This window comes from Anoplopoma fimbria, chromosome 19 (assembly GCF_027596085.1).
Source record: "Anoplopoma fimbria isolate UVic2021 breed Golden Eagle Sablefish chromosome 19, Afim_UVic_2022, whole genome shotgun sequence".
Lineage (NCBI taxonomy): Eukaryota > Metazoa > Chordata > Actinopteri > Perciformes > Anoplopomatidae > Anoplopoma > Anoplopoma fimbria.
This window is the reverse complement of record NC_072467.1, coordinates 3,707,957-3,732,783: the sequence shown is the minus strand read 5'-3', so window position 1 is coordinate 3,732,783 and position 24,827 is coordinate 3,707,957. Positions and strand designations below refer to the sequence as shown.

The 24,827-nt window shown below is 40.8% G+C and overlaps 2 protein-coding genes across 3 annotated transcripts; both read left to right on the top strand.

Annotated features, from left to right (window-relative positions):
* Window positions 1–1,547: 1,547 nt before the first annotated feature.
* fam107b (family with sequence similarity 107 member B) lies at window positions 1,548–18,670 on the top strand. 2 transcript variants are annotated; one of them, XM_054619669.1, is made up of 4 exons: window positions 1,548–1,723; window positions 14,425–14,596; window positions 17,365–17,521; window positions 17,660–18,670. In XM_054619669.1, the coding sequence occupies exons 2-4, from the start codon at window positions 14,469–14,471 to the stop codon at window positions 17,777–17,779; spliced, it is 405 nt and encodes a 134-aa protein (XP_054475644.1). In that variant the 5' UTR covers window positions 1,548–1,723; window positions 14,425–14,468; the 3' UTR covers window positions 17,780–18,670. The 2 variants fall into 2 exon arrangements, with proteins under 2 accessions (XP_054475644.1, XP_054475643.1); XM_054619668.1 differs by lacking the exon at window positions 1,548–1,723 and adding an exon at window positions 13,329–13,490.
* Window positions 18,671–21,008: 2,338 nt separating this feature from the next.
* On the top strand, window positions 21,009–24,431 carry LOC129108404 (glycine cleavage system H protein, mitochondrial-like). The gene is made up of 5 exons (XM_054620203.1): window positions 21,009–21,224; window positions 21,439–21,521; window positions 21,654–21,717; window positions 22,834–22,965; window positions 23,864–24,431. The coding sequence occupies exons 1-5, from the start codon at window positions 21,074–21,076 to the stop codon at window positions 23,959–23,961; spliced, it is 528 nt and encodes a 175-aa protein (XP_054476178.1). The 5' UTR covers window positions 21,009–21,073; the 3' UTR covers window positions 23,962–24,431.
* The last annotated feature ends 396 nt before the right edge of the window (window positions 24,432–24,827 follow it).

Here is a 24,827-nt window from a genome sequence, read left to right as displayed (position 1 = left end):
GCAGATTACTCTTCATCACAAAGAATGCTTGGGATATTCAGTCTGCGACAATAACAGACAGCAGAGTAAACTGTTAATGATCTCTCCCTGAGGACGGGCTGCAAATGTTACTCTTGAAAAGGACACTATTCACAAGTAATTACAATTGCCATGCAGACAAACATTGTTTTAACCCACATACCAAACATATATAAAAAATTATGCCAAGCACATCCGGAATATTGCCACTTGACAGAATCATGTAGCAATAAAAATCCGTCTTTGGTTTGAATATTTCACTATGTTTCAACATAATTTAGCTCCAATAAAGAGCTTAAACAAGATGATACAGAATAGAAAACATATGATGGTGTTATGATACCTTAAAGTAACTTATATTGTACTTATTTTCGCTACTTTATATTACGAAAGTATCTTAAAGTGCCAGTGTGTAGGATTTGGCGTACCTAGCAGTGAGTTAGCCAATTGCAACCACTTGAAAAGTCACCCGTCTACCAAGCTTGTAGGATCATGCTACAGCTATGTTGTTGTTTGGTTTGCCCATTCTTGGCTACTGTGGACAAATGCAGATGAGGACTTGCTCTGAATGTAGATCTAACCAACTCATTCTAAGGTACCAAAACATACCCATAAATGCAACACACCGGCCCTTTAATATTTATATATATGATTCACTAATTAAGGCTTAAACCACATCTCAAAAGAATCAATTGGAAGGTTAAAACTCCAGCAACACTTGTAGAATAAAGATTCATATTATCATATTCAAATATATTGTAATATCACAGGAGATAACACAACACTTAGGAATATTTACAGTATGGGCGTACAAGTAGCCAACTATTACATTTTGAATATTACAGACAAATCACTCTGTATTGTCTCTTTAGAGGATTTTTCTTTCACAAATCAGATAAGATAAGATAAGATAAGATAATCCTTTATTAGTCCCGCAGCGGGGAAATTTGCAGACTTACAACAGCGCAGAGTAAAGTGCACACAAGAGACATAGCAGAAGAAGACAAGCTAAAAAGAAAAAAGAAAAGAAAAAATAAAAGAAAAAATAAAAGAAAAAAAAAAAAAATAAAATAAAATAAAACAAGTATTATAAATAAGCAATAAAAAAAACAGTAGAAAAAACAACAATAACTGAAATACTATATTTACAGACAGAGAAAAAAACAACAACTATTTCAACTACTTTTAACCTTTCTAACCATTTTTGCACAGTGCAATGTGCAATGTATTGCACAGGAGAAATCAGAAGCACTTTTCAGTTAGGCTGACACAGAAACCTTAAATTGTGTTTATTTGTGTAAGCGTGTCTGTGTGTGTGTGCGTGTGTGTGTGTGCGTGTGTGCGTGCATGTGTGTGTGTGCGTGCACGCCCCTCCATCCACGCCCCGCCCTGCGCTTGAGGAGTCCCCGCTCATGTTATTCAAGGGAGCAAATGAAGAAGGAGGAGGAGGAGGAGGAGGAGGAGGAGGAGCCCTGGCGTGACGTCACTCCATCCCTCCCACCCATGTTAAATTTACATTTTCTATGGGTCCTGACTGAGTCAATGTGTGTGTGTGTGTGCTACAGCAAACTGAGCACTTTACTAAATCAGACCCTCGCAGACACACCTAGAGCCAAAAAGTGATCCGGGGGACGCACTGATGTGGCCTGAACCACTTTGTCATTTTAATTATTAAACAACTCGAGTTGGAGAAGTCGACTTTGAGGTAGGTGTGTGTGTATGTGTGTGTCTGGAGCTCTTGTGTGTGTTTTTTTTTTTTTTTTTTGTCCGTAAGGGTTGCACTAACAAAAGCAGCACGTTTTTATTCTGTCTGCTCCCCGTCGGCAGAAGCAGCAGGTTTTTTGGGGTTTTTAAAAAAAAAAAAAAAAAAAAAAGCTGAAAGAGCGAGGAGAGAGAGAATGAGATCGCAAAACACAAACTCTTGTTTCATTGTCTCTCCTTTTGTTGCGGCGCGTTGACTGAAGCGGACGGGACAGTGGAGGAGAAACACGCTGCTGTGTACAGCATGTACAGACTGCTACTACTCAGGATAGGATGCATGACACTTTATACTGTGTACTCTGGGAGAAGAACAGTAGAAGAAGAAGAATGTGTGTTTTAGTATTTCTGGGTTGTCTGAGTAGTTTAGAGAGAATCTTATTTTCCATGTTATGTTCACATGTGATGGGATAGTTTGGCAAGATCTGTACACAAATCGTCTAAAATAAAGAATCACTCTCTTGTTTTTTAGTTATTTATCCATCCCAACGCCACAAGTTTGCATCAGAGTGATTTACAATGTGTACAACACAAGATTAGCTCTGTTTTTTTCTGTTTTTTTCTTCTTATTTGTCTACATAGTTAATAGAAAATAATGTAAAATGAAGTCTTGAAATGAGGCCAATTTGTGAGAAAAACAGCATGAGAGGAGACCATATTTTATGGATGACCTGTGTGAGTAAGACTGTGTGTAATAGCACAGCAATGACTGCTGCCTTCTGTGTCAAAGCACATGGCTTCAGTCAGAGCTGACACACTGGCCTTGCTGTCATCAGGGCATAGACCAACTGTCATATGAAGAGGTGTGTGTGTGCGTGTGTGTGTGTGTGTGCATTTGTATTTGCAATGAGTCTCAGACTTAAGGTGTTTATTTTTCACAGTGCCATAAACTTTGTTAAAAAAGCCTCAGAGAGTGTCTGTCAAACTTTAACAAGATGTTAAACAAACTTTGCTGAAACGACTCCAGCGTGTATGTTTGCTGGGTGGAGGCTGATAGCAGCCTGGCAAGCTGAGCAAATCTAACATGTGAAGTAGTTTAACTCTGGATCTCATCAGATGTGCTCTAGTGATAGGAGGAGTGACAAAAGCAGGTGGTAGGAATGAGTATGTTATAGGTGCAGAGCTTTCAAGAGTGTGTGGTGAGTGTGTGTTTTGGGAGGGGAAAGTTTCTCTCACATGTGTTAGTCATTTAGTCGGGAGTTTGCTAAACCGTTTACATCTGTTTTCTGATCTTTGAACCCCCACCTTCTCTCCTCTTTCTCTTACGCTGCCTCTCTTGCTGTCTTCTGTTTCCCGTAAAGGCTGATGCTGTCACTGCGTGTGTGTTTTTGTGTGTGTGTGTTACAACATATATTCTCTCTGCTCCATTATTATTGCACTGAAAGGAACTTTAAAAACGTGAATGAAATGTCTGAGTTGCCATTCTATAATAGCATGTGTCCATTAGTGGTTCTGGTGCATCTCTCAGATGTATCATTATAGAATCTGAGTCCATGTCAAGGACTCGACCTGACCTCAAAAAAAGCAAGGTATTTGGATCAGGAATGGGTGTGTTTCCAGGAGGGCTAAATGGCAACCACATGTGTGTTGACAGTATTATCTCCCACAGTCCTGCTGGTCTGTCTGTGGGCACAAAATCTTCATTACTCAGCAGAACGCACTGATCCTTTAGATCCACACTGCACGAGACAGTGTTACTGTGTGCGTGTGTGCTTGTGTGTTACTAGACATTTTGTTCACTCGCAGTGAAAGACTACCTTGTAGTAAAAAAAAGTAGTTTCCCCTGTAATGAGCCACGTAAACACAGAGTAAGGTTTCAGAGGGTCTCTGCACTGAGAGTGGAGTCCTCGCGGTTTTAGCAAAGAAGTCTTCACTCTGTCCAGTTCCAGCCTGCTGGGAACTTTTAGTTTATGGTGTTGAATAAAATGTTTTCTTCCGATACACCTTTTTCTTACTCTAATAAAACAAACACAACAGTGTTCATTGTTTTCCTAGGACAAACAGCCATACAAGCCAGGACTTTTGTCAAATGAAAAATAGTTTACAACTGAAAAAGTTATAATTTAAACCAGGGAATATCTAATCAAAGCATATGTAAAGCAGACCCAGGGTTTCCCTCAATGTTTTATAGTGGAGGTGGGACACCTCCCCTGAAACAAAGACCACAATTACTAACATCATAATTAAAACACTTTTATGAAATAGGTGCTATTTTACAGTGTCATATAGTTGAGTGTGGCTTTTCTTAAGGCCCTCTTTTACTGACTAAACTGTGCACATGACAAGCTGTGTAGAATCTGTGTGGTACCAAGTCTGCTAAACAATACCCAAATGCTACCTGAACATTCCAGGCTACACTACAGCCTTATATGAACATGGTTATTATATATCTAGATAACAGGGTTAAGTGAATTCATTTTTAAACAAACAGCGAACACAGCAATTATATTGGAGCTGGTTTTATGATCTAATCTGGCAGTTTTTGAAAGACACTGGGTGTGTTACTGGCCCTCCTCATGCAGGCTGAATTAAATATTATGAAATGAAAACACAAGTGATGCAATCACAGATTCAGAACAGGGCAAAGGATCTGTTTACATTGTGCTGTGGTTGTGTTGCCATGGTTTTTATATTATGATGTCACGATTCAGGTATTGAGTTTCCTGGTGTGTGTGTGTGTGTGTGTGTGTGTGTGTGTGTGTGTGTGTGTGTGTGTGTGTGTGTGTGTGTGTGTGTGTGTGTGTGTGTGTGTGTGTGTGTGTGTGTGTGTGTGTGTGTGTGTGTGTGTGTGTGTGTGTGTGTGTGTGTGTGTTCATATGAAAGTCAGACATGCAAAGGCTTCACTTGTTTTTAGTTGAGCAGGCTAAGAACTTGATTTTGATTTAAGATAAGATACACATACTAAAGCAGAGACACACACACACACACACACACACACACACACACACACACACCCACACACCTACAGAGACCAAGCTTCTCAAAGAATCCCATTGATTTTCCTGCTGTTATGTCGGAGCTTCAATCACAATAACGCACCATTACCGTGCTGACCACTTTGCGTAGTCTTGGAGAATGGATGACACACACAAATGTACGCCTGCAGACTCTAAATGCCTTCCTCCTTGCATCTTGTTAGGTGGAAGTATAGAGAGATTGGAAGTCTGATCTGCATGAATTGGATTAAGCTCTTTGTAAGTCAGTATCAAGATAAATGATCCTGTTTTTATTACAAACACAAACAGGAACATACGCCCTCAGAAGAACAGAGCCACGTCTTTCTGCCACAGCCTGACATGCCTGAATGTATACAGGCTTTGGAAAGTTTCATGAGACAATGAAACCACATGATTGCCTACTGTCCCGACTTAAAAATATGCATGTACGTACCGAGTATTTTGAGTCAAGTCAAGCATAAAGCATAGATTCAGATAGAACAAAGACTCTTCATTTGGCCTGCTTTCAAACACCTTGTTAACCCGTTAAGCATGTGTGTGCGTGGACGGTCAGCTTGCACCCCTGTGTGTGTGTGTGTGTGTGTGTCTGGCTAACTGAGGATTGTCTGGTTGCCCAAGGTAACAGTTGTTATTGGGGTTTTCTGTACTAGCGTGTAAACAAAGGAGAACCTCCCAAATCCTCCCCAGTGTGCCCCCCCCCCCCCCCCAAGCCAATGAGAATTGAGCTCCCAGCTGGGCTCAGCCAGTAGAGGATGAGGAGGGGCGTGACTCTGCTCCACAAGGAAAAAAGCAGCAGTAAAGCACAAAGCTTTGAATCTGGATCTGGAACAGACAGCAGAGCAATAACAAAGACTCCTCCTTTTATGAGTGAACGGCACTTCACACCGCTGAGCCAGACAAAACGGCTGTGGCTTTTTAACTATATGGCTTTTACGCCACTAAGGAGACAGATCTTGGAACTGCATTTAAAGGGCTGATGCGTGTGTGAGGAATGTGCAGTATACGGGCACGTGTTTACATCTGAGTGAGGAGGAGCCACTTGAAACATGCTTGTGCTCCATCTATCATTTGTCCTCTTAGGGTGTGTCTATGTAGCAAAACAGTCTGGATTCTGTGCATCTGTCCAAGTCCACCTGTTCTCAAAGGGGCCTATACATATACATACAAGACCATGTGTCAGTGTCAGCTGTGAGAGAGTATAGACCAGCCTTTTGTATTTGACTGACAGGTGTGACCCTAAACTGTACCCCCTCACCAGTTCTTCAGGACATGTGTTCAGAATTCGGTTTGAGTAAGCACTTTGATTTTAACCTTTTAAGGGAAAGTGCACATGGTGTGCACATAGCAAATCATTCTGTCACTCATGGATGTCAGTGCGTGTCTATATAGAGGTTTCGGCCTATGTGTGTGTGCGTGCCCCTACATGTACATGCTGTTGTGTCCCCGAAGTAATAATCACTCTGCAGGTTCATCACATTCCCGCTGCATGACTCAAAAGTGGTGTCTGTGCCTTTCCGATCCACCCCATTCAGTCTGTAATCTGCCTCAGCCCGGGGCTCACAATGTGCGGCAACAGGAATGTGCATGAGCTACCGCATTCGATAACTTCAGTCAGTGTGAAGTACAAACTGTCAACACAGGCATGTTTAAATTCAAAAGGGTAGATCGCAGTATAACGTGATCAGGTTGTGCTCATCTGAATCATCTTGGCAGTAAAAGATGTCAGTTACTTGTTCATCCAAACACGTTGGGTCATGTCTACTAACAGATGTGGATACTCTCTCACATTGCAAACAACTCTTAAATGCCGGAAATGGAAGCAGGAAAACTCTCATTTTAGTCCGACAACAATCCAGATGCTGTGGTGGTTATCCTGCTGATGCAAGACACGAAGAGGGATGGAAAGTAACTCAGTAACACAGATTTGAAGAACTTCAGCCACAAGAGACAACTGTTTCCAAGCCAAGATCACAACACTGTGATTCCGATCAGACCCCAGAACCACATTAACAATTGTGCATACAATTGTTGCCAAAGTGATGAATGTGTTGTTGTTTTTTCAAGTTTCTTAAAATGCAGAACATGAATATGTTTGTGCAGAACATAGACATGGGAAGTCATTTTCAAAGGTTCCTCTAGTTTGGCCTGTTATTCAAAATAACAATACCATCTGAACAAAACAACAAAGGCCTTTTGTGTGATCAGATATTTTATCCTCTAAAGCTGGGGTGCAAACTTTTACATTTAAATAATTGTCGTTACATTCAAGCTCTTGCCAGACAAATTCACACGTTGCAGATTACGCCGACAGGGAAAGCTCGCTGTATTTTGCAGCAGCATGCCGGGGTTGCGGTGTCTGGTGTCTGTGGATACTTTCCCGCGCTGGTGCACCGGTGATGCCTTTTAATGTCATCTTGAACCAGCTAAAGCTAAAAGGGTTGGGAAGGGAGGGAGACCATAGCGACAGAGCAGCAGCTTGGAGTATAAAAGAAGCTATGGCAGAAAATCCTAAGAAGCATCCAAGAACTTTTTCTGAAGTGGAGGCACCACATTCATGTACTTTTGCAGGCCAACTCCTGTGAAAATGAAAGAGAACTAACGTTAAGCTATAAATGAAATACATCAGGGTTGCATGTGCGTAGACATCGAGGCTGTAAGGGCGAACTAGTCGCAAGATGACATTTTGTAGACTCGTCTATGCACTTGTTAGCAACCACATTGCTTAACTCCCGTAGAAGCTTCAAAATTCACTAGAAGGGTTTCTTAGTATTTTATAATGTAGAACTAACTGATACAATCTCTTAAGTTTGTGTTAAACACAGACCATATCTCAGACATTGCATCTAACTTAGCCCGAGTGATACAAAAACAACATCATCTGAAAGTCTTTTTCTTTTTAGAAAGACATGTAACAGTGACAGTGAATATATTTTGAAAACGATTGATCAGATTTGTTTCTAAAGAAAACTATGAAAAGGAGAGACACTGTTTCAAAATGACGTTTATGCTGTATATACGCCAACATCAGTCAGTCTGCAATTAGCTGTTATCAGTCCAGATCTACTTGAGATAGATTCTTGATAATACTCAAACTGCAAGTGAAGACAGACAAGGTTTTCAGAGTAAACATTTGGGGAGCCAAAAAGATAAGAACTAAGCAACAAGGAAAAGTTGAGTCAATTCAGATGTTTCTTTTATAAATATTACTCCTGGCTGCCAGGGGTAGTAATGAGTTTGGGTGTTTACTTTTCATAATGACAGTCTACAGAGACGCCCAGTACTCCCATGATGACATCAGGGTTTTAGACACCCACCCACCCACACACAGTACAGCTCACACCTCCCTCAATTGATGCACGATGTGTTTTTTATCATATGGGTGTTTGTGCATGGTGCGCATCTGTGCTATATGAACCCTAAAACCCTGATTGTAAATTCCCATACCCCCGCGCCTCCCCTGTGACATCATCACATTGTGGGAGCGGAGTGGGTGCTTTCAGAGGTCAGTACACGATGAGCTCCCAGAATTCCCCAGCTCCTCTTCTCCTCCGCTCCGGACCCCCACTCCGAGGCAGGAAATGCAAAACAGATCTCAACCCCCAAACTCCCAAGCATACTATTGAGGAACCGTTTCCCTCTTGCTCCCTGTATTTCATTGTTTCTCCCTCAGATCATCTCATAATTCAGTCCTCTTTAGCCACATTCTGTGAATGTTTATGTAGTCTAAATATACTTTACTAAAGGTGGCATCACTCTTCATTTTCTACTCACAATATTGTCTTCTGTAGACTGGTCGTGAGTATAAATTTGAGCCGTTCACTCAGTCGAACTCGTACTTTTGATAGCGTTGTGTACGGACACGAACGTGTGCTTGGTCCTGACTATCTCAGGGTGTTCATGTATTCTCTCATCTTATTGGCGGCGTCTTTGTTTAGCATGTCAAGTCAGAGAACTCAAACATAATTGTGCTTACACATACACTTTCAATTGTAGACTGAAAACAAATGCTGTGGGTATGTTTTTTTTTTTTTGGTTTATACTGACTTAAATGTGTTTGTTTTGTGCGAATGACAGGAAAAAGTGTCTTTCTATTGTTGAAATCTGTGCTCTGGAAATGTATGCGTATGTACGTCACTGCATTGCCCCGCCATGATTTATGTGTCGTCACGAGGGAAGGCTTGTAAATGACCACGTACACACGGAGCCCGTCCGGGAAATGAGCTCATTGTCACTTCTAGGCCCCAAACTCAGCTTCTCCTTCACTTTCTCTCTCTCTTACACACACACACACACTCACACACACCCCGCTCTCCCTCCCCCATCCCCCCACAGCTGTCAGTTAAAAGCTCATCTATCTGTGTGTTTTAATTAGGACCTCTCCTATTTATGGCTGAATGGCCGCTTCATTAACAGAAACGCTAGGAGATGCACGTTCAGATCTGTCCAGCTTGTTACTAGCAGGGAGTGGGGGAAAGGGTGTGTGTGTGTGTGTGTGTGTGTGTGTGTGTGTGTGTGTGTGTGTGTGTGTGTGTGTGTGTGTGTGTGTGTGTGTGTGTGTGTGTGTGTGTGTGTGTGTGTGTGTGTGTGTGTGTGTGTGTGAGAGAGAAAGAACGGGGTGTGGGGGATGCTTCAGGGGTATTGATGACGCAATTTCCCCTGAGGGGTGGACCTCCCATCTGTGAGTGGAAAAGACAGGATCCAGAGAGTGAACAAGAGGAAACTAAATGGGACAAGAGAGCGGATGGTGATTGAAGTTTTAAGTAAAATGTTACATATTTGTTCGTTAGTGTTTGGTGGAAATATACTGTGAGTCTGATTTTTTTCTTCACATATGTATGCGTCAGAATTTGGGCAGTTTATATATTTGTTGAGTTTCAGTTAGTGTGTCAGCCCTCCAAAACTGCATCTAATCAATATCCCAAAAAATATAAGGCAAAAGTCATGGATTACAAAATTCTAGTTTAGTATTCATTCTATGGAACTGCTCTTTAAAATGTTAGATGTTAAATGACTGCTCTTCAGATGAGAAGTTTATCTAACCGGATACTAAAATGCTGAGACATCCTTTTTTATTGGCCTGCATGTGTACCTTTGTGCAGGATACTGTGGAAAACATATCCTGGCTGGCTGATGATGGAGTGGGTGTGGTCAGCCATGTGTTCACAACTAATGACGGTTAACGGCCCAACCCCACTCCATGCGGAGCTCTAGATGGTCTGTGCCCGTATCCTGGAGGAGGATAGGGGGGTCAGATGGTGAAGCAGGCCACCAGCTGCTCTCCTCACCTTCATTTTTCTCTCAATCTGGGCTGCGGCAAGAAGAAGGCCGCTGTTGACTCATGAGAGCAAAACCATGTCATGTCGCTGTTGTATTTCCTAGTCTGTCCATGTTGACACTGATCCCAACCTAAAGCTATCGGCCTCTTTCTTCTCTTCCACTTCATTAACAATCCAAATTGTGCAATTGTTCCTCTTTCGTGTAGTATTCACAGCATTGAGCAGATAATATCAGGCTTAGGTTCTCCGACCCCCATCATTAGAATTTCTGCCCGTCTGTGCTCTTCACTGTTTGGTTAGACGAGGAAGAATACTTTTCATGCATATATATCAGGCTCTTTAGCTGCTAAATGCTCTTCTATGTTTTGCAGCTCAACAGTTTAGTGCTGAGCAAGTGGCATACAGTTGGCTATCTGAGCTTTTTTGCTGCGGAAACACCACTACGATGAGAGGAAACAAAAACACTAAAGTTGCGAGATGAAACACACTTGAACATTGAGTTGAGGTGAACCACAGCGTCGGGTGATAATTCTCTTTGGACTTATCACTACGAGCAACGCCTTTCACGTGACACATAGTCATCTGATCCATTTTTGGTAAGGAAATAGTGATTATAAATGCTTTTAAGGCTGTTTTGTGTCTTTCGGGGGTTTAGAGTACCATCAGTGATGCTCATTGCAATGCTTCAGACTCACTCTTCAGTATTAGTTGGCAACAGCTCATTCCTGTCCCTGAATGCTGTGTCACTAAATGCAGAGTGGGTGATGGCAAGTCTCCATGGCAACTTAGAGAAGATAACAGTTTAGGGGGAAATTGAGAAATGAGTCTGTATTATGAAGTGCAAGTCTTTGTGCTTGCTCATATAGTGAAGCTGGCCGGTGGTAAAGCAATCGGTTGGCACAGTGCCAGCATTCTTATCCGTCTTAGACAAGTCATTCTATTAGCTCTAATGCAACCTGCCACTGTGGGATACACATACACACACACACACACACACACACACACACACACACACACACACACACACACACACACACACACACACACAACTGCAAACATGTGTATCAAACCCGTTCATCCAATTATTTCCTTCTTTAAAACTTTTAAAAGAAAAGCTGTGTATGTGTTTAGTTTCAGCCTCTATGTGGATTTAACGTTCAGTGCTACTTTTTGAGCTCTTTGTTGGTATTTATCTTAAATGATTGATCTGAAGAGCTGCCGGATTAGAAAATGTGTCATTTCAAAGTGTATGAGATTATAGTCATACAGTCGTGAGGAACATGGAGTGAGTGAAGTAAACAGAGGAATGACGTCTTTAACTCGCCGTCTCCCTCCTCTCCTCGTCTGACCCAGTTTTTCTTCTTTCTTTTCCGATTGTTTTCACCAACCTTCTGCTCATTTTATCCCTGAATGCTTGGACATTTGAATTGAATCTAAATGCTGCCCCATTTCTCTTGGAAATAATGGATATTGTGGTCTTTTTGGATGCTCATTATATGTCTGTGTGTGTGTGTGTGTGTGTGTGTGTGCGTGTGTGTTTGCCTGTTGTCTGTGCAGTAATGGTGTGTTTTAACAACCAATAAGCAAACTGTTTTATTGGGATTCCTGGAAGTTTTGCCCCCGAAAACTGTGTAACCTTATCCCCACACTGACGTGCTCGGAGGGTTGCTTCCATAGAACATGTTTTGTTGTACAGTATTGCAGATATCAACACATACAATCTACTCTATGTGTTGAAGTGGCTGTTTGTCACACTGCTGTTTTACAGTCCGGACACCCGCACATAAAACGTCACCTGTAGAAGGACTTATCTTGAGGCATAACATGCATGTCTTTATCTGACCGACATTGGAGCATGTTAACTCGGTTATCTGTATATTACTCTTAAGGAATTGGACTTTCAACTGACGAGTAAAACATGTTATCTATATACCCTTTAAGTAAAACGGGACTCACTGTAACATGCAGGACGCCCAGTGTTAAAGCAGAAAGGGCTCCAGGGCTCCAATTTGAGGTTGCAGGTTTCCCTTTGAACTCCCTATGTCACTTCCCCTCTCCCCTGGGGCACAGAGGAAGTAGGAGCAGATGTGTTAAGCTAACGGACACTTTGACAACACTGCCAGTCTGTAAGTTCCTCTACCCCCCCCCCCCCCCCACTACCGACTTTAACAGAAACCACCTTTGATGTGCTCACACGCAGCCCTCGATTACAGACAAACAGTGTTCTGCTCACCTCTGCCATCAAACTCATGCACAAACACCGTCATCGTTTTCTGGCTGTGTCACAAAATACGCCGTGTCTGGCATGTTCCTAACAACACTACAGCCTGTGGTGTAGCATTTAGATGAAAATGGCAAACTAAACTGGTGCAATCTCTTATTTTTCAGGAATAGATTCATGAATATTTATTTTACAAACTTGACCTTAAACTAGTGTCACTAAGATGATTATTTCATGAATTTACTGTGTACATTTTAAGATTTGTGTTGGCCACATGAGTGAGTAAACACATTTTTCTTTGAAAGGTGAATAATCTGTGATTAGAAGGGATTGCCCATCACTGTGACTGTAGATTGCAACCAACTGGAAAGAGCAGTATTTACATATGTCAACATATTCACCTTATCCATCAAGCGTATTATTACGTGGTATTTTTCCCTTTTGTTCAGCAGTGTGCAGCCACAAACCATGTTTATCTTAGGATCCTTTGTTATGTAACTGACATGGTTTAGTTTCTGGAATGCAAGAATGTTGACCTCTTGTGGTGACTTTAACTCATTACACGAATCCTCTGCATGTATGTTTTGATTCTGAGGACACGCTCCCCCATCTTTGTTTCAAGCACGTGCAGTAAAATGCGTCTTTGGCACCACTGATGAATGTGATTGGCCTGCTCTGGTTCAAAAACTTCCCTCCACGTTTTCAGTCTTCATCAGTCGCCGACAGGAGAGACTCATGCACTGGCATTTGAGAACATGATTGTTTATAAATCTGGGTCATTCCTCAGACTGTGGGAGAAAAAATGCATGTGACTTTGCAATCTAATCTCAGCAAATCTTTGTACCATGTATACCAATTTACTCCTCTACTCTTCTTTATGGGACTATATTACCCACAAGATAAAAATGTCAAGTTCTTTACAGTGACAAGCAGGAATATTCATAAATTGGTTATAAACTCTTCTTCGCCTCGAGATGTCATTGGAAGTATGTGGGAGGGAGTAGGTGAGGGAGGGAGCAGAGAGAGAGAGAGAGAGAGAGAGAGAGACATTGTAAGTGTAGCTATAAAACCGATTTTGAACTCCAAACAGCTCAGTAGCAGACGGCTGTGCAGGACAAAGCACCTCTCCTGTGTGAGCCTCTGCAACCGATTGATAAACAGGACAGCGAGTTTTAAAAGCTATTTCTGGAAAATACATTCAGGATCAAAATAGCAAAATGACGACAATATTCAGATACTCCGTCTTTCCTCGTCTGCAGGGTGAGTTAAGCCAAGATTGATTTTTTTGCATTTGTTTGTCTCACATGTCTCAACATATGTTTTTAAACTCTTTTTTTTGTTTTTGTCAAATATTATTCTGTTCTCAATTCAGTTGGTTAGATCAAAACTTGTATCTGTTAAAGTCATTTAAAATTAGTTTAAAAATTCCTGATCATTCATTATTGTAAATGGAGCATGTGAGCCATCAGACAGATGCAAAATGGATTGTTTTCATTGAGCTAAGCAGCGTGGGGAACAGTGGCACTTAGCTTCTATAAAAGATACCTACTGTTGTGTTATTAATGATTAACATGAGGCATGGGTCAAACTTGCCGTATCTCAGTTATTTCTCGGCTCTATAGTGACCCGATAGGTGACCCTTGGGCCCCGAGATAGTAGATCTCCACACAGGAGCTGGTTTGATTTCTATAAATTAAAGAAATACTTAACAATACTTGTGAAATACAGATTATATGGTGTTGAACGTATTAAGGCGGTGTGACCACATTTGTGGGTGACTTTTAAGGAATCACATAGATTTTTGAGGTCACAGAAAACAATGGATTAAACCTTTTGGTGTGTATTGAAATATTTGCATAACTATGTGCCAGTAAGATATTGACAGTACTGTTCTGATTCATTTCTTCATGATAAAGGGGAATGAAATGTTCCTCTTCACTCTGTGGGAACAATTATGTAATTCCAACGTTGAGTCTCTCTATCACAATAGAGACGATTCCAAAACTCAGAGCTGGTGCCAGAAGATCAGGCAGATGCTCATATCACAGGCTGAAAGGAGAAATAATACGTCACTGGAAATGAAAAACACAGATTTGAAAGATTTCTGTCACCACTGCATTGTTGCATTCGAGCCCAAGTCATGGTAACATAGTGGTCAAAACTTAAGTATCTTCACTTGTCTCTGTCGATTCAGATCCGTGTGTCCCTGGTCTATCGCTGCCACCAGGGAGGAGCGTCATGGCGGAGCCGGACTACCTGGACGGAGACTGTGATGAGCTCATCAAACCTAAAAAGCTGATCAACCCAGTCAAGGGCTCCCGTAATCACCAGGACCTGCACAGAGAGCTGCTCATGAACCAGAAGAGGTCAGGAGAAAAGAATACCTTCAATACCTTTCTCCCTTTGTTAGGCAAACAAACGTAGTAAATCCCAGGTTACTTTTAAGGAAGTGATTCATAGTTGACAACCCACATGTTTATCATGGTTTATAGCACATGAACAATATCAGATCAGTGTTATGATTGGAGATAATGGTTTATTCATTTATTGGGTGGTGAAATAATTATGATGTCTAACAGTTTCGTCAACATCAAAACAGGTTAAACAGGGGCAAACAAAACAGTGTCCAGATCCAGGCTAATTTCCTTGCTAATGGAAGATGAGTTATTACAGTAGCCCTGCCACTTTCCTGTTATTGGTCTGATAGTATCCATGCAGACTGTACTTGTACTTCTGCTGTGTGTCACTGATGTTGACTTCACTGCTCCCTTAAACCTCCAGCAGTTTTATTATGTAAAGCTCAGGAAATAAAACTTTCATAGTGATCTATTATATAAAACCCCAAGTGCATTTATGTGTCAAAAATCACGTATGCAAAGGTCACACAGATCTACTCTACAGATGGAAAAACCTGGTCTGCCTGCTGACACTAATACTGGATCATACAATACAGGATTTAATGCAGTCTGTGTGAGCATCAATGCATAAGTAAACATGCATACTGGGACCTGAGATCACCCTTATGACACTAAATGTTTGCATTTTCTCTCACCAAACAGCGGTTGTCCGCTTTGTGCCTGAGCTATAAATAGCTACGTAAACACACATGCTGCTGACAGCTGTTACATCACAGCAGCAGTGATGCTCTGTCCTTAACAGGTCCAACTGTGAGGTGCTTCTGTAGTGATTGAGGAATGGCATTAATGAATAATGGAAAGAGGTAAGGATGGGCAGGAAAAGGAGGCCATACAAGAAATGTCATTTTAGAAAGAAAAAAAAAATCTGTTCCAAATGCTGCATAACATTGTTCGTAGTCGTCTAGACGGAGAATGTCCTGCAGTATCAGTAAAAATCGGAGGGATAAATCTAGTGGGCTTTTGGGGGATATAGTTGTTATGTTTGGGCTTTCTATCGTGTACTGAAAGTATGGAAAGCTTGTCTGCATACATAGTGGATTAGTCACGCTGATGAGAGTGGGGAGGGTGGGGGGTGGGTGGGTGGGTGGGTGGATGCATGGATGGATGGATTGGCTGCATGAAGAGGGGAGGGGGGTGGGGAGGAAATGTGTTATGTAATCAAGATTACAAAACAGTCCTAGCTGAGGGCCTTTCTCTGCCTCTGCTACCTTAGCAGTGATGACTCTTCCTACACACACACACACACACACACACACACACACACACACACACACACACACACACACACACACAAACACACACATATAGTATTTACAGAGTAATTTCAGAACTTCGGCCAACAAGACGTGTGCAGTATTTGAGCAGACGGAGGTATTGATGTGTGAGAATATGAACACACATTCTTCCTAGTCTGCTAGAGGCTGTGCACTCATGGGAGGGGGTCATGGATATGAGGCTCAGTGATTATGTAAACGATGCCTACTGTGAAAGAATAGTGGAGTAAGCATATTTCTAGCCTGTCTTATGACCTTCAGCGACCTTTACCCTCCTCTCTTTCTGCGCGTGGTGCTCAATGGTGTCTTTTACCCTCCGCTCTGCTTCAGCCCGCTAAGTACTTTTACAAGACCCTCACTATCAGGAGAACCAGGGCATCATTTAACTGCAGCAGTGACTTGAGGTGAAGGAGTGCCATGCTGTAAATGAACTCCCACTCCTTTTTTGGAACACCGTGGTCTCGGTTATGCAATCTTAAGGATTTAATAATGCATTTAATTAAAACATTGTTATTGCCGAGCTGCAGTCAGGTAAGCACGCTGGGTTTTCTTTTAAGAAAAGACGCAGCCTTTGCTGAGTCAGGCTTTTATGACAAAAGGAAAATGATTAACCACGAGGAGAGTAAAGTAATCTGGATAATATGGTTTTAAATGGAAGTAATCAAGTTATCAAGGGCTGCAGCTGGTTTTTTGACCGACGGATAGCCTCTGTCCTTTTTACTGCTCTTGGTTTTTCTTTTTCTTGTGTGTGGTACTTTATTTTGCCTCCCTAATCCTTTGTGGGCTTTGCTGTTTATTGGCTTCTGCCTTTTCTAGCTGACTCCAGCTGGTCTCCGTTCCCCTCTGTCTTAAGTAACCCTTCTCCCAAGCTTCATGATCAGCCCCCGCCCTTCTCTCTCGTAATTTGGAGTTAGTTTGGAGCATTACATAACATTTGATATTTTTGCTATTCTTGGCAAGTCACGCTCACACTTTATTAAGATGCCCTTTTTTTGAATGTTGCGGCACAAACCCAGGCAGTGTTGCAACAATCTGTTTTGCCACTGACTCATCACCCCAAAACAACTCCCATGAGAGGAACAGTTTCATGTGAGATAGTTTAAGATATGATCTGATAAATTGGGATTGTTTTGGTACTTCGAAAAGGGAAAGAAAATGAGAAACAACACTTTTTTCCAAAGTCAGTCCAATGCTGCCTACTACCACCACATACACAGAAATGTGGGACAATCTGTGATTGGGCTCAGAATCAAAACTTTTCAGAAACACGACTGACATGTATAATCCGGAAAATCAGATACAGATCTGCAAGTCAAACTAGAACGAGGTCATGGTCATCGTGTGTTACGCATGAACGTGACCGCTAATCTCCCTTTGAGTGCGGCCCAGTAGTGTCGGCAGAGGTTTACTTTAGTAACACGCTGTCTCTCTGATTCTGCACAGGGGTCTGGCTCCTCAGAACAAACCCGAGCTCCAGAAGGTTCTGGAGAAGAGAAAGAGGGAGCAAGTTCTCAAGGCTCAGAAGGAGGAGCAGGAGGCACACAAGAAGAGGAGCGACCTGGAGATAGAGCTCATGAAACGACAACAGAAACTAGAGCAGGTAAATGATTGAAAGCATGCATATATATTATATTCCAAGTTACTGACTGGACCTTGCAGGGTGAAACAAGATGCATCAACAGATTATCACCTATATCATTTGTTTAATCTGAATTTGCCAATGTCTGTGTTCATGCAGCTGGAGCTGGAGCAACAGAAAAATGACGAGGAACAGGAGAACACCCCTGAGTTTGTGAAGATGAAGAGCAACCTGCGCAGAACCAAGCAGGAGGCTGATGGGGAAGAACGGACCACCTAAAACCCAGCCGGGGTGTCTGGGTCTGGCTGATTGTGCGTGTGTTTGTGAGCACAGAGACTTCAGGAGTGTGTGTATAAAAGAGAGAGTGTGTTGTATGGCAGTGGTCCATGACGCACTTCCTGGCTTTCCCAAACCTAGCTGTTCCTTCCCGCAGTGAGGAGAGAGACTTTACAGACTAAAGACCCCCCTCTGCCTGCCTGCCATGGACCGCCAGTACTCACCTCTGCTCCTCGCACCCATCCGGCAGCACACAGCACCCCCTGCAGGAGGGACCTAACACAGACATGTTACATGCTAAACGCCTCCCAAGAGGGCGAGCAAGCTTCCAATGAGCTCTGATGGAGAAAACAAACAACCAAACACATACACACACACACACACACATACATACACACAGGAGTTTTCATCCCCTCTGTTTTCACTCTTCTCTCCACAGCAAGCCGTCGTTTCTCTTTACTGTTATCAATGTTGTTATCGTCGTTGTCGTTGTTACTTTTGTTCTCATCTTCAGAATCAAATAAGGAAAAGTGGACACTGGATGGACTCTTGAAGCTGTGTATTGTAAAAGCCAAACAAATGTGCTTTTGTTATTTATGTTTGTAGCTTTTAGCCCAGGCATATGGGAGGACACTTTTAGACGTTCTGTATTTTCGTTTGTTTTACAGCATAGTTTATGAAGCCAGAACAGGACAAAGGGAGTGTAAGGTTGTGTGAAACACTCATGTTTGCTTTATTATTATTATTTTTTTAAATTCCAAACATGCCATTTCCTCAGCTAATGCAATTTTGAGCAATAGTAGAACTCCCAGGCATGAGAGTGACCTTTTTCTTTATATATTCTGTTTTGTATGAATAAAAATGTTACTTAATAAATAATTTAAGTTCTTGTTACGGTGGTCTATAAGAATAAGCCTTGAGCCCTGTCGGATCAGTCTTTGTGTGCTTTTATGAGCAAAGGACTTGGTAGGAAACATACATAGGTAAGCCACCTGTCACAAAAGATATAATTAATCAGTAGTTCTTGGGATCTGTGTGGCTCCTGAAACAACTCTGATAAGAGTCCTGGAACTCAATCACTGCAGTATTTTGCTTTTATTTTACAATTGAGCCATAGTTGTGCAGACATATAATTTAAGTCAATGAATCTGAATAAAAGTGGCCGTTATCTGCAAAACAATAAATCAGCGTTTGTAGCGATTACACATCCCGAAATGGTTACACAATGTGAGCAACTGTGACATTTTCACAATAACAATGTTAAAGTGCAGATGTAAAGGTTATTTAATTATCACACACAATATTATGGGTCTAAAATTCTGGTGTGTGGGTCTCAAGGGATGATGGTTATTATTTGAATGCGAAGTAGCAGATTTATGACAACATAACCCTGTGGTCTTCTCCAGAATCTTCTTTCAAATAAACATAATTTTAACACACACATTCATTTTATTTTATTTTTATTTTGTGTGCTGCTTGAGTCTCTGTATTTGTTATCAAACGATTAGCTTTCTTTATTTTCTAAATGGAACGTGATCCAAAAATAACAGCGAAGCGGTACGCCTATCAAACAGCTTTTTGCTGTGATATTTAGACTGAAGATGATGATGGTTTTGCTCACAGAATGCAAATGTTGAAATGAATAGTATTTGGCACAACAACAGGATGGTCCTTAGGTAGCAAAGTAGGGCTTGCATTGTGTGGTTTGGGGACTTCAGTGCACATAACACGTTGTGGTGGAGTGAGAAAACTGATGACAATGGTCAGGTAATAGGAGATTTGTTAGATGAGACATGAAACCGTAGGTAGTGACAATTATCCAGTCTTATGTAACATTCATCCAGTTAAAAAAGGCGCTTACTAAAGGTGGAATGACGCAAGGAGAGGATGAAATATGATTTATTGCATTAAAACATATACGTGCAGAAGGGTTTAATTCATTATAAGTATGATAAATAAATGGTAGCTGCAGCATTCTATGATGTGAAAAAGATGAATAAAATGCTACTAAAGGAGAGGATTCTGATTTAGTTACCCTTTATGGGAACTGGAGTGGAAAGGTTTTATTTGGGAATTATAAAATAAGAGATCTTTCCAGGTAAAAGTAACTAAATATCCAATCAGTGAGAGGTAGAAAATGAGACACCTAAGGGGAGTGACATAAGTCCTATACTATCTTAATTAGGATAGATTATATTTTTGAGAATGTATCATTAGATATTGGGAGATAATTATTTGCATGTTATTTGGAAGGTAATAATTTGCGCGTGATGGGGTGTTATGGAAAAGAGGGAGACATTTGGGTCATGCAAAACATAAATTGTTGAGAAGATATAAATGTTGTATTGTGAGTGGGACACATGGTTGTAATACGTTGTCACTAGAAATAATACAAGCAATGTTCTTCACAAGAAAGACAATTAGCATAAGTAATTTGATACTGTATGGAAAAAATGTAGAGACAGTTTGGAAATTTTGGTTCAGTATAGTTTGACCCAAGATTATCATGGGAAAAGTTAGAATAGTGCGTTGTGAGGTTGGACTGGGGAGCTGATATCCTTGAATTCCACATATGAAGCTGTTTAAACATTCAAACGTCTGAAGTGTGTACACTAAACACAGTCCTGGTCCATGGTGGCAATAATATGAAATGCCTTATGGCTCATAGCAATATATTCATGAGTTAAACAGAACCTCCTCCTCCAACCTGTCTTTGTGAACATTGTCATGTCATGTACCATGATTAAACAGTATACTGGAGTGTGTCGGTTGTGGAGAAGGCAGAAGATGTTTGGTCAGCTTGGTTTGGTAACCCTAACCCATAATAATAATAATAATAATAACTTTATTTATATAGCACCTTTAAAAAACAAAGTTTACAAAGTGCTTCGACAGACAAGGCAGCAAAACAGTGCAATAGATGAAACATTAAAAACAATCGTTAGGATAAAAACTAAACTAAGAAATGAAATGAAATAACAAGTGACAATCAAATAAACGAACAAAATAAATAAAATCAAGTGAAATAGATAAACATAAAATAGTAAACGAATATAAGATAAAATAGTAAAAACCAAATAAAACGAAACATTAAAACACATAAAAGCCATTCTGTAAAAATGTGTTTTAAGAAGTGATTTAAAACAGATGACTGATTTATTCAGGACGGTGAGGTAGTAGTAATATCAACCCAACACTAGGGGCGCCAGCTACTGATTAACCAGCAGAGAAGAAGAAGATCGGCGGAGTGCAGATCCACGAAGAAGAACCCGTCGCTCTCATCAGTACGCGACAAAGATGGCCGCCTGTGGGCTAGTCCGCTCCCTGTCTTCCAACTTTTTCACAGTTTTGCCTTTACTTACCCGCTCGGCAACACTTCCACCGTTGCGGCTGGCATCTCCACCTTACTTTGGAAGAACACTAGCCACTTCCTGTCGATTAACAGCAGGTATTGCCCCCCGTGGGTGGGTTGTATTGTTGCAGGTTAGCTCACATGTTCGCTTGCTAGAGGGTAACATTAGCTAGAGAAAAGGACGCGGACGCTGACGACGCTGCTGCACGTCTATCTGTGTTTATTCTGGTTGTCATACATTACTAAAAATGCCCCACACTCTACCGGTGGGAGGATGCATGTGGTCTGAGTCTGTTGTGTTATTTTGCAGCACTTAAATTCACAGACAAGCACGAATGGATCCGAGTAGAAGACGACGGGGTTGGGACTGTCGGTATCAGCAAGTTTGCGCAAGTAAGTTCCCTCCCTGCGTTTAGTGCACACAGACAAGCGCAAACTCACCCACATGTACGTTGCTTGCAGGAGCACACAACAAGTCAATCCTCTTTGCTAACTGTCTTTGACCTTGCTTGTTGACGCTTGCAGGAGGCTCTGGGAGATGTAGTTTACTGTGGACTACCAGAGGTGGGAACACAGCTGGCTCAGCAAGGTATGAAGCAGTGTGGCTCAGGCTAACAGTACACATACAGGACCAGTCACAAGTTTGGACACACCTTCTCATTCAACTACTGAAGAATATAAACTATAAAACATATTCTGGTTTGTTGAGCATTTGTTTGTTTACCACATAATTCCATATGTGTTTCTTCATAGTTTGGATGTCTTCAATATTAATCTACAATGTAGAAAACCATTGAATGTGTCCAAACTTTTGACTGGTACTGTATGTAAACTAATATTATGAATAAATCAATAAAACCTGTTGCATCCTATTTAATGGCCCGGTGGAGAACATTCAAACTGTTGACAAAAACTAATATGACATCAATTTGATACTTTTGTAATTTTTTGATTACCTGAATATCGTTTTAAAGTTTGAATGCTTGGTTTTCCCATGGTTTGATGTTTACAATACAATGATGTATTATTTATTTCTAAAGGTATCTGACTTGTGGGCAAAACAAACAATGATTCCTCCGCGTTATTGATCGACATGTTAATGATTGAGTATCTTATTTAGTGAGTATCACCACAGTCGTTACTTAATAGATGACTGTAAGATGGCAATGCTTTCAATGCAAAGGCTTGGAAACCTGATTATTTGACAGTATTACAAATCTTATTTTAGTTCATCTTAGTTAAAAAATGAAATGCAGATAAGTTTGGGTTATTTTGCCTGTTGGTTCAAGAGCATACGTCTGAAAAATGCTCAATATATTTAGTGTGCCTTTTTTCCCAAACACAGCAGGCCTTACAAAGCAAAGCTATCTAAATAATAATAATCGAAATAATTGATTTTGCATTTTAAAGCGAAAGCGTCATCATTTTTCCCTCAGATGTTGTTGTGTTTAGAAACAGGCGATTGCTTGGCTACTTTCATATATAATTAAAACAAAAATGCCTTTGGTAGTATAATAAATGAAGCTTGTCACACTGGTGTTTTTGCGAACGCATAAATTGTCACCATGCCACAAATCATCTACCTCGGTTGATGTCAACATATCCTTGCAATATTTGCCTGTGCTGTCTGTGTAGTTGCAATTCTGAAATGACCTAACTTGTATATAAATGCACTTGTTTCTATTTCTAACATCTACTGTCACAGATGAGTTTGGAGCTCTTGAAAGTGTGAAGGCTGCCAGTGAGCTTTATTCCCCTTTGACTGGAGAAGTCGTAGAGGTTAATACACTCCTGGCAGACAATCCTGGTTTGGTGAACAAATCTTGCTACAAAGATGGTAAGCACACACATAGCAACACATAGTCAAGTCTATGTAGTATACTATGTGTATGTTCGACTATGTTAACAACACTCTGGAGTCCTAAGGTCATTTTTGCGATTTGTACATTTACGAAATCTTTGTTTGGCTTCTAAAAAATATAACTGCAGATGAGTGTACATCATGTTAAATTTGTTCAGTGTTTAGAGTTGGTACACTGAGGAGAAGTTTCATATGCATCGCCTTGCCTTTGACTTTAGAAACTGTAAAGTGCCATTGATTAAAAAAAGAATACATATGTACTGATGAACTGTTCTCAGTTTTACCAACCATTCTGATACACAGTAATGGCCTGTGAAGCTTAAGGAAACTGCTCACTAGCTTTATTCTTTTTTGGACAGTAGATGGCAGTGGTGTAACATAACATAGAAGGCAGCCACTGTGGGATTAAGGAGATAAAGCCTGCTTTATATCTTGTACCTTGTAAAATCAGTTATTTTGTTGTGATGTCTTACCCCATTCTCTATGTCGAAAGATATTAAAAAAAATACTACTCTACTTAGAGACTTAAAAGTTTGGTTGATATAGTAATCCATCACACAGAACATTGCTTTTTTCCTGACGTTAGAAAAACATTATCGCTGCATGACAAGGCACTGCAGAATTTTAAATTTACCCATAACGGACTTACTGTGCATTGAAAATGTAACTTTGTCAACAATAAAGGCAAACATTTTCACTGTGATCGATTGCTTAATTCAATCTCCATACTGTAATGAGCAAAGGAAGTCAATGACTGCTTTAAAAAGACGGGGGCTGTGTTATCAAAAATATTTGACTTGTGCTAAATGAGCTAAAGTATGCAGAAATTGTCCTAAAAGCACAGCTTAACCTGATTTTAACCTCTTCAATATAGGTTGGCTGGTGAAGATGACCATTGGCAACCCTGCAGAGCTTGATACTCTAATGGATGAAGCAGCCTATGAAAGATACATCCGCTCCATTGAGGACTAACCTAACACCACCTAATAAATGCTATGAGCCCCTTCTCCTTTTCAAAACACTACTGGCAGGAAGATCCACAAGTTGTGCCTGTGTCAACTACAACGCTTTGCTTAGCATCCACCAGTGGAGCTCAAGAGCCCCAGAATGCTGACCTGCCAGTGTTGTAAAGCTGTGGACTTTAGGAATCCTTTATCTACTGTTAAAGACTGACTTTAGGGGACCTGTGAACCTTCGCTGTCTAAACATCCAGTGTTGAGGTTTTGCTGCCTCAAAATCCCCAAACAGAAGAGACTGAGTCAATAGAGCAGTTTGTATACATTTCATTCAAAGGAAAACTTGAATCTCTGTTGTAGGACATTGTTAAACTTTAAAAAGCACTTCTGTATTCATGGTATCAATAATAATGTTGGTCTCCACTGCATGTATGACCGCTAAATAATGTAGACATGGGACATTTAAATTAGAAAATAAACATTTCCTGAGACATTGTGTTTTCTTTGTCCTTTTTATAAAAGTGGGCAGTATTAAAAGAAAAGAAAAATACTGCTTGTCACATAGTGTCAGTCATGTGACTACACAAGATCTTTGACATTACACAAGTATTGAAAAGGCAATAAGCTTGACACTGTCAGAGCCTCACATCATTTCACATTATATTTGCATATTTAATCATTTGCATCTCTTAAAAGTTTGAGTCACCCAAATGCCCTTTTTCTCCACTTACGACTCAAACGCTACAGTGTATATTTATGTGTAACAAACCTCAGATTGGAGTGAATTTGCTGAACACTAAATGAACCATTTAGAATCAGTGAGCATTCTGAAACCCTCTTGCAAACTTTGTCTCAACACTATCTATCCACAGTCCAGTGTAT

Bases quoted from the DNA above. Each gene is read 5' to 3' on its own strand.
- LOC129108404 (XM_054620203.1), top strand. From the start codon at position 21,074: ATGGCCGCCTGTGGGCTAGTCCGCTCCCTGTCTTCCAACTTTTTCACA. The intron at 21,225-21,438 runs GTATTGCCCCCC...GTTATTTTGCAG, and splicing joins TTCCTGTCGATTAACAGCAG to CACTTAAATTCACAGACAAG. The intron at 21,522-21,653 runs GTAAGTTCCCTC...TGACGCTTGCAG, and splicing joins GTATCAGCAAGTTTGCGCAA to GAGGCTCTGGGAGATGTAGT.
- fam107b (XM_054619668.1), top strand. From the start codon at position 13,448: ATGACGACAATATTCAGATACTCCGTCTTTCCTCGTCTGCAGG. The intron at 13,491-14,424 runs GTGAGTTAAGCC...CTGTCGATTCAG, and splicing joins CGTCTTTCCTCGTCTGCAGG to ATCCGTGTGTCCCTGGTCTA. The intron at 14,597-17,364 runs GTCAGGAGAAAA...GATTCTGCACAG, and splicing joins CTGCTCATGAACCAGAAGAG to GGGTCTGGCTCCTCAGAACA.